The sequence below is a fragment of the Rosa rugosa genome, chromosome 2, assembly GCF_958449725.1.
Source record: "Rosa rugosa chromosome 2, drRosRugo1.1, whole genome shotgun sequence".
NCBI classification, from domain to species: Eukaryota; Viridiplantae; Streptophyta; class Magnoliopsida; order Rosales; family Rosaceae; genus Rosa; species Rosa rugosa.
The window spans coordinates 5,669,413-5,684,514 of NC_084821.1; the positions used below are offsets into that span (position 1 = coordinate 5,669,413).

At 36.6% G+C, this 15,102-nt stretch overlaps 2 protein-coding genes across 3 annotated transcripts; one reads left to right on the plus strand and one right to left on the minus strand.

The window, feature by feature from the left end:
* Positions 1-1,018: 1,018 nt before the first annotated feature.
* On the minus strand, positions 1,019-4,679 carry LOC133734218 (cellulose synthase-like protein E1). Its single transcript, XM_062161858.1, has 7 exons — positions 4,165-4,679; positions 3,317-3,785; positions 3,044-3,175; positions 2,737-2,949; positions 2,335-2,562; positions 1,889-2,230; positions 1,019-1,770 (listed from the first exon to the last, which is right to left on the minus strand). The coding sequence occupies exons 1-7, from the start codon at positions 4,434-4,436 to the stop codon at positions 1,207-1,209; spliced, it is 2,220 nt and encodes a 739-aa protein (XP_062017842.1). The 5' UTR covers positions 4,437-4,679; the 3' UTR covers positions 1,019-1,206.
* Positions 4,680-7,692: 3,013 nt separating this feature from the next.
* LOC133734355 (cellulose synthase-like protein E1) lies at positions 7,693-14,600 on the plus strand. 2 transcript variants are annotated; one of them, XM_062161991.1, is made up of 8 exons: positions 7,693-8,773; positions 8,854-9,190; positions 9,940-10,080; positions 10,178-10,309; positions 10,401-10,610; positions 10,704-10,952; positions 11,239-11,586; positions 13,830-14,600. In XM_062161991.1, exons 1-8 carry the CDS (start codon positions 8,502-8,504, stop codon positions 14,385-14,387), a joined length of 2,247 nt encoding a protein of 748 aa, XP_062017975.1. In that variant the 5' UTR covers positions 7,693-8,501; the 3' UTR covers positions 14,388-14,600. The 2 variants fall into 2 exon arrangements, with proteins under 2 accessions (XP_062017975.1, XP_062017976.1); XM_062161992.1 differs by having other exon boundaries at positions 10,728-10,952; positions 13,830-14,599.
* The last annotated feature ends 502 nt before the right edge of the window (positions 14,601-15,102 follow it).

The following is a 15,102-nucleotide window of genomic DNA, read 5'->3' on the forward strand; positions in this document are numbered from 1 at the left end:
ACTTGAACGAAAGGTACTGACCATGCCCTTCAATCTTCTTGCACCACAAACTTCTCCACTGATCTTGAGATAATTATGCAAGTGTATGAGCAATGAGTCACTTAACAAGGAACAAGTGATTTTAATGATGCAAACCAAAAACTCTCTTGCTAAGCAAGAACACATTTTGCACTAATATGAGATACACACTAATCTCACACAAAAGCACCCCTCTTGACCACGTTTTTCAGAATTATATGGAGGAAAAGATACCTTCTCAATCCATGTTTCTAACCTAATTGACTCATATTAGGAAATAATCTTGTTGGAAAAGATTGACAATTAGTTAAAAATAATCCTAAATCAATTAGGACTGATTCTCTTAAACAAAACGAATTAACCAGCTGGAAAAGATCTTTTCTAACCCACAATTAAATACATAAAATTACTTACCAAAGAAGGACGACCTAAACAAACCGACAAACTCGGGGATTGCAATTAGAGTTCTTATTGCATTGGCATCCATTCATAATCTTGTTATTCATCAAATGGAGGTTAAAATTGCATTTCTGAATGGCGAATTGGAATAGGAGATTTACATGGACCAACCCGAAGGATACACCGTTGGAGGGTAGGAGCATGAAGTTATGTAAGCTTGTAAAATCTTTATATGGTTTGAAACAAGCTCCTAAGCAATGGCATGATAAATTTGACAAAGTTATGCTTTCTAATGGCTTTATGATTAATGATGGAGGGGCGCCTTAACTTGATACACCAAGACTTAGTCTTCGAGGGGCGGTTCTACTTTTAAGGGCAGTGACTACACGCCTCAACCTATCAAGTTCTCATTTATTCGAAGCATCATCCATCTCCATTGTCCAACAATCTTAATGCAGACACATGACACATGCATGCATTTACCTGAGATGAGATCAGTTTTGAGGTACCTTTCAGCTTCTTCAGTGATGAAAATACATGATATACTTCACTTGCATGCTTTATATGAGAATGCCAAAAAACTTGTACTTACATAATCAAATAAATCCGAAACCTTAAAAGTACAGTATTTTGATAACAAATTACAAAAGTTAAGATACAAACTTAAGTAGGTGATCCTAATATATAAAATCCAACATGGATCTTAATTATTTCCTTATTAAAGGAGAGATTTCACAAAATGAATAAAAGGGGAACAAGTTGACTGTGAATCAGTTTTGGACAACCTAGCTAATACGAAAAATTGAAACATGTTAAACCAAAGACACCAAATGCCATCGACTTCAAAGCTATGGAGCTTGGCAACTTCCCCTTGTCCTTCCTTAGATAAAGGGCTTGGTACAAAGGCAGGTTGATGAGAATCAAAAGCCCACATAGTAGAATTTGCAATGCCATTGTATCGTAAACTTCTGCAATGCCGCCCTTTGATCCCAGACTGATTGCTTCCTTCACAAAACCAGCAAAGCAATACAAATTTAGTACTGCAAGTGATGCCAATATGGAAAACAGTGGAGAAGAGGCTCCGAATTCCATAATCTCTTTCTCATATCGTTGCGACTCATCTTCATCCGACGTCTTGGCTGTTATTACAAATGCCGAATCAGAATACCCCAAAAGGTACAAAATAGTGTCGATGAAGGAAAATATGTAGGAGCTTGATCTTTTGTATAGCCACATTCGTTGGTCGTTCCACCAACCTAAGGCTGAGCCACCTGCCCATAGAAACTCCAAAAAGCTCCCAGTGTACTTGGCAATTATCACATATGCAAATGGTATGATCCATGGACTTGAAACCTGAATCCAGTACGTAAAACCCATTAGATATATATATGCATTGAGGAAGTGTGTGTTTGAGAAGAGTTTTATGTAAGTATAACATGAAAAACTACGAGAATAGAAAACAGAAATATACCCGAGGAAATAAGGAAATGCCCTTAAGGAGGTAAAGGGAAGGGATCACTGTGTAAAATAGCGTTGGTAGGAAATTGATAGACCAAGCCCCGACATATGCGTATCCAAGTTTTTGGCCCAAGCTAATCTGATCAGAGAATGCAGGATTGTGCCGTGAAAGCAAAATCTGGAAACTACCTTCCGACCATCTCTTTTGCTGCACCAGCATCTGAAGCAATGTCGTTGGAGCTACTCCTAAGAAAGCTTTCCTTGTTGGGTTCAAGTACACCGATCTCCAACCGCGGCATTGGATTGATAACCCCGTGAACACGTCTTCAATTGCACAACCATATTTCAAACCCATCTGCGCGCAAATTTTAGAGCTCAATCTTTGCAAATATTTATATACATATGAGAGAGAGAGGAGGGGGGGGCGGGTGTGGCGGGTGTGTGGGGCGAGAGAGAGACCTCTTTTCCCCACTCAGTGTTTTGCTCGTATGCACAGTTTGCAAGACCTTTTGAATCTTCTTCCAATTCATGAATTGGAGTTTCTTCTCTTTTTCTACTGATCTCCCATTTCATGTCACTCTTACATCCCTTGGTGAACTTCCTTCCACAAAGAGTATCCCTTCTGTGGAAGCATCCACTTCCAACGTAAAAAGGGCCATCGAAACCATCCAAAGCATGCAATTCCACCTTCAATTTCCCGCACAAACAACTTTAAAATTTGTTATAAGAATCCATAAATTTAATAAAATGAAATGAAACCTTTATCCAAAGGTTTGATCCATCGTTAAGATATATATATTTTTATAAATAACTTGAGGATTAGGTGAGACCAATGAAATGATCTATACATGTAATTTGTACCTCGCTGATTGTTCGCATAAATGGAATATATAATTCATTCTTGGTGAGGTTTTCAAAATTTTGTGGGAATTGTATGAATGCAACTTCATGGCCTTTTTCTTCATCCATTAAGCAGCAAAGTGCATCCCTTATGGCCATGGAATTGTTTGAATACATGTCACAGTCTACATTTAGAATGACCTTCCCGTTGCTAATATTTGAAGAAACCCTAATCTGCACAAAACCAATAAATGATGGAAATGTTGGCAAATTAATAGAGATAAATGATTCACGTGCACAAGGTTGTTTCAGTACGTCTACTACTTACCAATGCATTCATCGAGCCAGCTTTGAAGTTATGGTGATACTGTGGTCTTTTCTCCCGAGCTAAATACACTAAAGTTGGCAGTACAAGTCCTTCAACATCGATTGCCTTTGGGTCTCTTCCATCAATTACTACCTGAGAAAAAATAGATGCATGCATATATTATGGTAAAAACAAATTGAAAAAAAGAAAACTATGAAGCATGAGTACTACTAGCTAGGTTCACCAAAAATTTGTTCTACATACAAACTTTGTTCATCAAGTTAAATCTCTTACTTGAAGATAGGTGTCATGATCACGTTTAGACAAATGTGAGTCCCATTGAGAAAAGCCTTTCTGTTTCGATCGTACTTTCTCTGGAATGTGGCCTAATTTGACTGCATTTTCGATTTTAGTCTCCATGTCCTTGTATGATTTCTTAATGACAGCCAAGTCATTAGCCTTGTTATCATCAACACCAATTGCATCACTAGCTATTGAGACAAAGTAAGCAACTGGGGACCTTGGCTCCACACTGTATTTCTTGCAGTATGGTATCCACTGCTTAGCAAACTCAGCAGCCTCCAAGAGTGCGTAGTATGTAAGCTCGGAACCGCCATCATCGGATAGATACACGCTGATCTTCTCGGTTGGGTAATCATAAGCCATGACTGATAGAACGGTGTTCATGACCATCATTGGTGGCTCTATGATAGGGTCTGCCGTGGTCACAAAAATGTCCACTCCCGGCAACTCATTCTCAAATCTGTTAATTCCAAATTAATAAGCATACATATATACATATATGATCAGAAGAAAAAATAATTCTTGCATTTAATTATAACAAAATTTATGGCTATATATGCACATTCAATTATTAATTTCAAGCATTCGAGGTCTAGTTATGTTGTTAGTTATGTCAATTGAATTCTAGTGAGTAGTTGTATATATAGCAACGATCCTATTGTACTGAATATTCTTATGCAAAGTCGTCTAACCTCCTTTTTCTTTCAACATATATGTTTAGAATTTGGTGTAAATTAAGGGGACTTCTAGCTTTTATCTTGCTCTGGCCACCCTAATTTTAGAAACGCAATAAATTAGATATATCTAGCTAATAAGAGAACATTGTGTAATATATATACCTCTGAGATAGTCTATCCTTGAAAGTTTGCCTAAAGGTAAGGTTCCATCGGCAGGATTGGGTGAGGATCCAATAAAGCCCGAACCATAACTCAGCACCCAACAATCCCATCCACCCAAACCTTCCATCTTCTCCTGGTTTTGGTATGTGACTCGCCCTATAAACCCAAACCAAGCATATACCTGCAAACAAAGAAGCAGCAAACACCCTATATATGACTCTTCCCTTTGCTCTCTTGGTCTCAAACAATGGTAAATACCCTTCAATTCCCATATCTTTCAGCTAACTATATATCTCGTAAATTGTTTGTTATGAAATCCTACATGCAGGCATAGTTATTTATATAGAGCAGCAATTGCAGTCTTACAAATATTGAATAAACAACACATAGCCAAGTCTAACACTACTCCAAGAGCGAGAGAGGTAAAAAAAATGGAGATTATTAGAGCCGGCATTATCCCGGCCAATTAGGAGCGGGCCGCCGCCTCGATAGATTTGATGTCTATAATTGTTTATTTTCATAGAGGGGGTCGAGTCTCCCCTTCAGTTTAAAACTGAGGCCTCAGAAGTAATGTATGTGTCTGGATTCATTAAGAGTTAAGAAAACACCCGATTAAGAAAATTGATCGTCATCAAATTCGTCATTGTAATTTGTCGGTGGTGCTTCTTATTTGCCGCCAACCACTTTGGCAACAATAAAATTGCCAAGTCCTGTTTTGCCTTGTACTTCCACAATTCTTGACCCGGCATAGTTTATCTTTGTATCTAAATCCAAGCCCTAGTCCACCTCCGATGTTGCATCACTTGGCATCGTACTAAATCTGCAAATCATCGCTTTATCTGCTCCAGATAGTTGATACATTATTGATGTGTTTGTTATCGTTTTGTTCAAATGTTGCTTTTATATTTAATTATAAATTCAAACTCAATGTTGCAATTTAAATTTTGGATGTCGCGTATTTTATTTTAGGGAGAGGATGCTCTCCTAAGCCAAGCTCTCTCCTGACCTACTTAAGCTTTGAAGGAAATGGCGACACGTGGCTATTATTGGATCCAATAGTTTGCAGATACTTCAATATTTGCTTATTTCCAGTCTTTACCCCTATCTTCAAACTCAGCACCTTCTCTCTCATCTGATCTTTGAAATCTCTCTCCTCTTCTCATCTTCTCTTTACCTCAATCACTGCAAGTGGCCTAGTGGTTCTTGCCTAGTTGGGTGTGCTCCCCAATCTAGGTTCGAACCCCGAAGCTGTCAAAGTGGCGAGGCACTGTGCTGCAATGCACAGTTGGAGCATTTCACATGCGCCGAAGGGGTTTATCTTGGGCCTAGGAAGCCTTTGGGTTCCCCTTGACAAAGTCAAAAAAAAAAAAAAAAAAAAAAATCTTCTCTTTACCTCTATCATCTTTATATACTCTTGCATTTCCGTTCAAATAATTGATAGAGCACCTTCTCTCTCATCTGATCTTTGAAATCTCTCTCCTCTTCTCATCTTCTCTTTACCTCTATCATCTTTATATACTCTTGCATTTCCGTTCAAATAATTGATAGTCATGGACAAGTTTTTTTTAGCTTCCATGGATACTTCAACAATAATTTAAGCATTTAAGCAAAAATCCAGAACAAAAAAAAAAAAAAATCAAAGATTGAGTTCAAAAGATGGGGGGAAATTCTACGGTACCTGTATGTATGTGACACTCATTTACAAATCTGACAACAATTTTGTTGTCATTGTGGTAAATAGAGTTATTTTTTGGGTAATTTTAGTTCTATTACAGGTAATTACTCCACCTACGATATATTTATACAAGTTTATGAACAAATTGTTGTCGATGTAGTAACTTGGTTCAATTATATGTAAATGTGTAAAACAAATGTGATAACTTTGTTGTTAATGTTTTAAATTTGGTTCAACTAAATTGTAATTTTGGTTCAATTAGATGTAAATGAGTGTATGATAAACATCCAAGTACTGTAGACAACCCCATGATGGGTACGAAGAGCGGAGAGGATGGAGAAAAGAATATGGGTTTCATATCTAATATGAAAATAAACATTTACATACGAACAGATCAAACTTAGATGAGGTTTTAGAGAAAACGCAATGGTAATTGATTGTGCTAATCTGTCAATTTAGTTTAATTTATGGAAATCTTGATTCGATGATGGTCAGTTATGTACTATCCAACCACAAGTCCATATCCCCTAAAAAAGAAGAGCATAATCGAATGCTTTTCCTCTTCTTTCACATGCCCAGTTCCTATTTGTTTAATTTTTTTCAGCCATATGAAGAACAAAAGAAAGATATAGAGCAGCTGAGCAGGGAAGGATTTGATTCTGCCGAAGAGCAACCAGGAACAGCTGAGAGACAGAAAAAATTAGAAAAAAGAAAAGCTAAGCCATTGGATCTAATAATAGCCACGTGTCGCCATCTCCTTCAAAACTTAAGAGGTTAGGAGAGAGCTTAGCTTAGGAGAGGATCATCTCCCTTTATTTTAATACATGATGACATACACTAAATAGAACGAATTTGATCAGCCGGCTATATTTTTTTAATCACTAAGGGTAAGAATTATGCTTCATACTACTTTCGTAATTAATTCATAGTTGATAGACAAACAAACATGAGAAACAAAATAGGATTTTTAAAAGGGACTTTGTCCCTTTGGGCATGCATGACCAAAGGATTCCAATGAGTATAGTATCTCATTAATTTACTCCCCTCATCTCTAAATTTCTCCTTGGGTAATTAATCAAGACTTGAAGACAGCTGCACCAATTTAAAATAAATTATTTTACTGGTGATGAGATTTGGTATCATGGGCATCCATTTACCATATCTAATTATTCATGGGCACCAGTCCTTTATTCAAAATATATATATATATATATATATATTATATTGGTGATGAAATTTGGTATCATGGGCATCCATTTGCCATCTCTGATTATAATCCAATTCCAAATATCAAACATAAAAGATCCATATGAAGGTAGTTAACAAACAAAAGTAAAACCTAGGTATCATTTGAGTTAAGAAAATTAATATTGCTTTACTAAAAATATATGAAGGTATTAAAGGTGGCATTAGTACTTTACTTTCTTCACTTTCTATTTAATTCATTGTAGATAATGACCTACTGGCAGGCCCGGCCTTGCTGCTGGGCAGTCTCGGCAACAGCCCAGGGCCTCAAAGCATAAGGGGCACCAAATGTAAAAGCCCAAGAAACGAAAGAGAGCAATGAGTGGAATACCAGTGTCGATCCATACCAACAAAAGAAACCTCTATCCAAATTTAATCGAAAAAAGGAAGAGAAAAACCCCAATTGATCGCAGATATGCAATACCCATGAGACTTTGGACTTGGTGCACACTAGTTTGTGAAATGGAAGCATTATATATTAGTAATATGTATGTATTTGCTATGAGTCCATTTTTATAATAATAAAGACAGAAAATGTTAACCAATAGAAACTGGAAAAGTCAAGATAGTTGTATTTAATTAGAATTAATGTTAGGATCTCTCTCTTCCAACCATTTTTCTCTTTCTTTGCAACGTCTCACTTCTCTTCTTCCATAAATCAAGAAGAAACTTATTCTTTTCTCATCTCTCTCAATCCCTCTTCCCTCACAAACTCATTTGAGTCATTGCCTCAACTGATAATTTATTCCTATTGTTTTCTCTTCTGACATTTTTTTTTCTTCTTTTTTTTGCTGCAATCTCTAAAAATTGAGGTTTTTGAAATAATAAGAGGTATGTTTTCTGCTTTTCTAGACTCCAATCGAGAATGAGAAAAAGATTATGCTGTTTCTTTTAAGGAGTTTGGTTAACCTCGATATTGATGCAAGTTTTGTTTATAATTTTTCTTGTGCAGTAGAGGTTTTTCATTGGTTGCATGAATTTTGCAGTAGAGTTTGACAGTTCATAATATATATATATATATATATATATATATATATATATTAAATTTTTTTCAATTAAGAGAGAAATTTCATTTTGTTTATGTATAGATGTGTTAATCCTCAATAAATTTTGAAACATGGATTTATATAGACTTTTTAACAATTTAGAGATTTTTTATTTTATTTTAAAGAATACTCTTTAACAATTTAGAGATAAGTGGCCTAACGATAATTCTCTCCCGGGGCCTCGAAAGACTCAGGACCGGCCTTGCCTACTGGTGGCATTATATTAAAGGTGGGACGCATGAATTAGGTAGCAAGTGATGGGTTTGGTATCTACAATGAATATATGCAAGGACCTGTTCCCGGGTCCTTCACTATCATTAAACCATTTTAGATAGAGAAAGAAAGGTCAAGCAATTAGGCTGAACTGAAAAATGGGAGAGGAAAGATATTTACCACTGTTTGAGACAACGAGAGCAAAGGGAAGAGTCCTATACAGGTTATTTGCAGTGTCTGTTTTTGTTGGTATATGTTTGATATGGGTATATAGAGTGACTCACATACCGAAAGCTGGAGAAGATGGAAGATTTGGTTGGATGTGTTTGTTCGCTGCTGAGTTATGGTTCAGCTTTTACTGGGTCGTCACTCAAACCACTCGGTGGAGCCGCATCTACAGACACACCTTCAAGGACAGGCTTTCTCAAAGGTATGTAACAACTTCACAGTTTGACAATACAACAGTACTCTTACATCACTCTTTCTTATGATGGTATTGTCTTGGAACAGATATGAGAAAGAATTGCCAGGGGTGGACATATTTGTGTGCACCGCGGATCCAATCATAGAGCCACCGATGATGGTGATGAACACCGTTTTGTCGGTCGTGGCTTACGACTACCCACCGGAGAAGCTCAGCGTGTATCTCTCCGATGATGGTGGCTCAGAACTAACATACTATGCTCTACTAGAAGCTGCTGAGTTTGCTAAGCACTGGATACCACATTGCAAGAAATACAGTGTGGAACCAAGGTCGCCGGCTGCTTATTTCGTTTCAACAGCTTCTGATGCGGTTGGTGATCAAAGTCAGAATCAGAATCGAGCTGGTGATGTGGCTCTCATTAAGGTAATATATCTTTATCTTATTAAAATCGTTTAGTATCTACTTTTGATTTGCTTTGTGAGGGGCTTAAGGAGACGCAAAGATACGACGAAATAGGGTCATGCAATACAAAAGAAAAGGCGGTTAATGAGAAATTCAATGTTAATTTCAACTGTTCATATAGTCTCGCTCAAACTACTAGTTGATTCCGTATTTAGGTATTTAGTCATATTCAACTGTCATTATTGAATTTATATCCAAGAGTGAAAAATAATGAGGTAGTCATTGTCTTACTATTCTCCTCTCTTAAAATAAAATCTAATGAGTACATATTAATTGACTACCAGAGCATAACTTATTGTATATATACAATCATAAAATTCTAAAATTCTTGTTACTGAGTTGAATATGATCACATTTCCGAAAATATTTCATTTTAACTTCAAGTGAATTAGTTTGATTGTTTATCTTCAATTTCTCACATCATGACTTTTTGATTTTCTCATATTTAATTTTCTACAAAGGAAACATGGTTGTTGATATTTTGGCTCATTATAGTACGAATTTAACTGAAATTAATGATATGGTGGGTTGGGATGTGTTGCCACTATTTATTTGGTTGTATAGCGATAATAACATTTTGGGTGGTCCTCATTATCATTTTCACTAGCTTGTTTCTGAGGTTTAGGCTTGATTTCATCCCTCATTCTTGTGGTAAATAACTAGTAAATCCGACTATTGAGCTGCCCTTGTCATCAAATTATTGTTTATAGAAATTATACGAGAACATGGAGAATAAAATTGAAAATGCAGTGAAGCTAGGCCGCATTTCAGAAGAAGTACGATCAAAACATAAAGGTTTTTCTCAGTGGAACTCATATTCATCAAAGCTAGACCATGATACCATTCTTCAAGTAAGTCATTTTGATATCTAAATTAATTAATTAACTGATCAAAGAATTGACTTTTTACCTATTATTAGATGTTTAAATTGGTTAAACTGTTTGCCAGATAGTAGTTGATGGGAGAAACCCAAATGCAAGAGATGTTGAAGGGTGTATGTTGCCAACTTTGGTGTATTTGGCTCGGGAGAAGAGACCCCAGTACCACCATAACTTCAAAGCTGGCGCTATGAATGCACTGGTGAGGAATTTAACTGTAATCAAATAAATAAACGAGCACAATTCGCACAGATATATGTACATATTAATATATATGACCATTTATTATGCAGATTAGGGTATCATCGAGCATTAGCAATGGGAAGTTACTTCTTAATGTAGATTGTGATATGTATTCGAACAACTCCATGGCCATAAGGGATGCACTTTGCTTCTTTATGGATGAAGAACAAGGCCATGAGATCGCATACGTACAGTTCCCACAGAATTTCGACAACCTTACTAAGAATGAATTATACGCTTCATTAAAAGTAATTAACGAGGTGAGTTTTATATGATCATGATGGAGATATTATGTGCTCATGGAAATATTAATTTTCGATTAAATGTTACATATCATATAATTTGGACTTCAGTTATTGTTTTGGTATATACTGAAGGTGGAAGCCCATGGTCTGGATAATTATTGGGGGACATTATATATTGGAAGTGGATGCTTTCACAGAAGAGAAGTTCTTTGTGGCAATATATTCAGCAAGGGTTGTAGGAGTGAAATGAAATGGGAGGGTAAAAAAGGAGAAGAAATTGCCATTCATGACTTGGAAGAAACTTCAAAGAGTCTTGCAAGTTGTGCATTTGAAGAGAACACTCAATGGGGAAAAGAGGTATCCTTCTCTCTATCAACCACACAAATAAGCTCATATCGACAATATTTGAGCTATAATTTTACTATAGCATCCCAAATAGTGTGTGGATCACCTGTGTATCATACATGTTAGAAATAAATACGGCTTATGTGATCCTAGATTAGTTTGACGATATATATGATACAGTATTACCGAATATTTGTTTTTTTAATAATACAGTATTACCTAATTATATTTCTTTACAATTTTAACGAATGTAGCCGTACTCAAATTTGAGCTCAGTCGAAATCTTTATGACTTGCAGATGGGTTTGAAATATGGGTGTCCGGTTGAAGATGTGATAACGGGGTTATCGATCCAATGCCGAGGATGGAAATCAGTGTATTGCAATCCAACAAGGAAAGCTTTCTTAGGATTAAATGCAACCACATTGCTTCAGATACTTGTGCAGCATAAGAGATGGTCCGAAGGTAACCTCCAGATTATGCTTTCAAAGTACAGTGCTGTATGGTTTGGGCATGGAAAGATTAGTTTAGGCCATCAACTTGGATACCTTCGCTACAACTTATGGGCTGCTAACTGCTGGGCAACACTAATTTACTCGATTCTCCCTTCACTTTACCTCCTTAGAGGCACATCCTTATTTCCTCAGGTATAGTTCATCTTATTATTTTTTTTGAAGGGATAGTTCATCTTAGGGTTAAATACTGTTTACTCCCTGAACTTTTACCCAAAAAATATTTCAGTCTCTGTCCTTCTAATTTCACACGTTTACTCCATGTACTCTCAATTTTTAGATCAATAGGTCCATTCCGTTACTCTCCATTAAATTGATGACGTGGCAATTCTTCCACACCAAAATGTCTATTCAGTGGCGGAACTAGAAAGTTATATTTGAGGAGGCCGAAAAATCACCAAGTATTTTTAACAAAAAAAATATACTATAAAAAATAATTTAACGTATGATATATTTACCAGTATTAAATCAAGCTTTGATATTTTAAGATAAGTATTAATGCTTTCTTTTACGATTTTCGTTTATGTGTTCTTTTTATTTCATCACAAACAATAATTATAGTGTGAATATAATATTATTTATTATTGCTTTCATGCATGGCTGAGTACTTTGGGGAGGGGGCGGGGGCCAATACATGATTATGGTCTCAATCTTATTAAACCCACAGCCAATTACAGATAATCACACCAACATCTTTAAAAGTTTGGGGGGGCCCGGGCCATCTCCCGCCCCTATATAGTTCCGCCACTACATCTATTCTAACCTTACTCTTTTTTTTTTTTAATCTCTTCTTCTTCTTCCGGCTATCACTTCTCTAGCAACCTCAGCACAAACCCCTCCGTCTCCTCCACAACCTTTCCCTTCTCCTTCAAAACCCTAAACTTCAAATTAAACTTCCAAAATCAACGAACAAAAAATTCTAATTCTAGAATTGACTCCATCAAATAACCTTAATTTCTAACCAAGATCAAACCGTGACCACTCAAATCAAAAACACATCTCACTTTCAAACCAAAAACACATTTCAGATTCTGAAGCAATTCAAACTCGAAACCTAGAAAATGTCTTCCTCCGAAATCCAATCTTAGGAGATCTTGTTCCTTCCCAAATCTCCTCCTGGCATGCTTGAATTTCATCCTCTTCATTCTCTCTGTCACATCTCTAGTCCCCACTATCCTCCTCCGAATGCCCCCAACTTCAATGGGTATGGTGTATCTCATGATTTCCGGAACCTCCCTTCTCTCTTCATTCATAAGCTTCTACTCTCACCTCTGCTTCATAACCCACATCTCCCTTCTCCTCGCCTCCTTGATCGGATAAATTCTTGGCAAAGGACAAAATTCTAGCACAGAACACTACAACTAAATGAAATTGAAGCAAATTAAGTAAACCCAGAACTCAAATCAAGCTACATAGACATAATATATCCCAAATTAAGAAAACCCAGAACTCAAATCAAGCAAACTGAGATCTTAGAGCTGTGCATGACTTGAAACTCGTCCAATTTCAGACCCAAGGCCACCACGAGGTTGACGATGAAGAGAGGATTCGAACGGCACCGGTGCGCCGCCGTATTGTCGCCGGACGGAGACTGAAAGAAGAAAGAAGGTCTCGCCGACCTTGTTGCCGGTAAAGGAGAAGATGGGGATGGTGGCGAGCTCAGCGGTTATGGTTAGGGGTTTGGGGGATTTGAGGGAATTGGGTCTGAGGGTGGCGGAGAGGGGTTTGTGGGAAGAGGAAGTGATGAAGATTGAGCAGATGAAGGAGTGATGAGGTAAACTTGTGTTCGAGAGAGAGAGAGCTGGAAGAAGAGGTAAACAACAGGAAAAAAAAAATAATAATAAAAGAATAAAAAATAAATAAATTAAAAAAAAAGAGTAAATGAGGGTATAATAGACATTTTACCGCCAAAAGACTGCCACGTCAGCGATTTAAAGGAATTTTTGGACGGAGAGTAGCGAAATGGACCTATTAGTCCAAAATTGAGAGGTAGTGTGAAATTAGAATAACAGAGACTGAAGTGTTTTTTGGGTAAAAGTTCAGGGAGTAAACAATATTTAACCCTTCATCTTATTATAATTTGTCACAAATTTACATGTTTCTAATTACTATCCGACTTATCCGGTCTTTTCCCAGTAACTAGGCATAGATCGTCCGAGACAATTTGTTATGATTGAATGCTTTCCGAGACTTAGATACACAAGATATTGAATCTTTATTTTTTAATTTGTTATGATTGAATGCTTTCCGAGACTTAGATACACAAGATATTGAATCTTTATTCTTTAATTTGTTAAGATTGAATGCTTTCACGTACATGCATATATAAATTATATCTCTCCGCTTTCTATAATATGGGCTGTGTCTTGTGGAATTAGATTTCAAGCCGATGGATCATACCATTTGCATATGTTATAATTGCTAAGAACATTGGGAGCTTTCTGGAGTATATGTGGTGTGGAGGCACAACGTTAGGTTGGTGGAACGACCAACGTATATGGCTTTACCAGAGAATAACCTCATACCTATTTGCCTTCATCGACACCATTGTACACTACCTTGGATACACAGATTCAGCATTTGTAATAACAGCCAAGGTGACCGATGAAGATGTGTCCGAACGGTACAAGAAAGAGATCACGGAATTTGGCGGATCGTCTCCAATGTTTACCGTACTGGCAACACTAGCATTGCTCAACTTGTACTGCTTTGCCGGGTTTGTGCAGGCAGCAATCGCTGGAACAATTGGCGTTGCAGAAGTTTATGAGACAATGTGCTTGCAGATTCTTCTATGTGGGGTTTTGATTGTCATTAACCTACCGTTGTACGAAGCCCTATACCTAAGGAAGGACAAGGGGAAGCTGCCAAGCTCTGTAGCAGTTAAGTCAATGGCATTTGCTGGATTTGCTTGTATATGTTCTAAATTTATATACTAAACATGAGGAAATGGTTTAGACTGATAAATGTAGAATAGCAGCTCAATTTGTCATTGATTGTGCGTATTTGCATTATGCGCAATATATAAGATCATAAGAGAGCTGCGATATAAATAATCGTTGTAAACAGGACTTTAGTTGCAACAAATGAACTATGCTGTAATAAAGAAGTATTTAATTTGTAACTAAATTCAAGGCATAGTTCTAATTCCATTCATTGGTAGAGAGCTTATTAACTCGATCGCAGACATTTCTTGAACACTTCTAATAGAACGACAAATACTCAGTTTTGAAAGGGTTGACAATAAATTCCTTTTAGATATGAATCTATTTGATTCAGAATGGAAGAACTTGGATTAATATCTCAATTTCAATTCAAACATGGTTTTGATTCACACTTCTTGTTCTAAGAAATATTTACCATCCAAAAAGAAGAAAAAGCGGGGTCGTTGTCTATAGAAATGCTTTGAGAAAGAGTAGATGTATCGAATCTTTTAACGAGATAGTCCTTTTTCAACTTTCTCAAAACGGAATATTTCCACACATATATGTAATGGTTCCTTACTTTGACAAGATACAAATATCTAAATTTGATATTTTTAGACACTTTTTCAAGCATATTGCCGATACTAAGTAGCAGCCAAAATATTTATCCATTTTTCATGATATTATGCATGGATCAAATTTATCATGGCGAATTATTCAGAAAAAATTG

Bases quoted from the DNA above. Each gene is read 5' to 3' on its own strand.
- LOC133734355 (XM_062161991.1), top strand. From the start codon at position 8,502: ATGGGAGAGGAAAGATATTTACCACTGTTTGAGACAACGAGAGCAAAG. The intron at 9,191-9,939 runs GTAATATATCTT...TATTGTTTATAG, and splicing joins GTGATGTGGCTCTCATTAAG to AAATTATACGAGAACATGGA. The intron at 10,611-10,703 runs GTGAGTTTTATA...TTTGGACTTCAG, and splicing joins CATTAAAAGTAATTAACGAG to TTATTGTTTTGGTATATACT.
- LOC133734218 (XM_062161858.1), bottom strand. From the start codon at position 4,436: ATGGGAATTGAAGGGTATTTACCATTGTTTGAGACCAAGAGAGCAAAG. The intron at 3,176-3,316 runs GTAAGAGATTTA...ATTTTTTCTCAG, and splicing joins ATCATGACACCTATCTTCAA to GTAGTAATTGATGGAAGAGA. The intron at 1,771-1,888 runs GTATATTTCTGT...TACTGGATTCAG, and splicing joins GCATTTCCTTATTTCCTCGG to GTTTCAAGTCCATGGATCAT.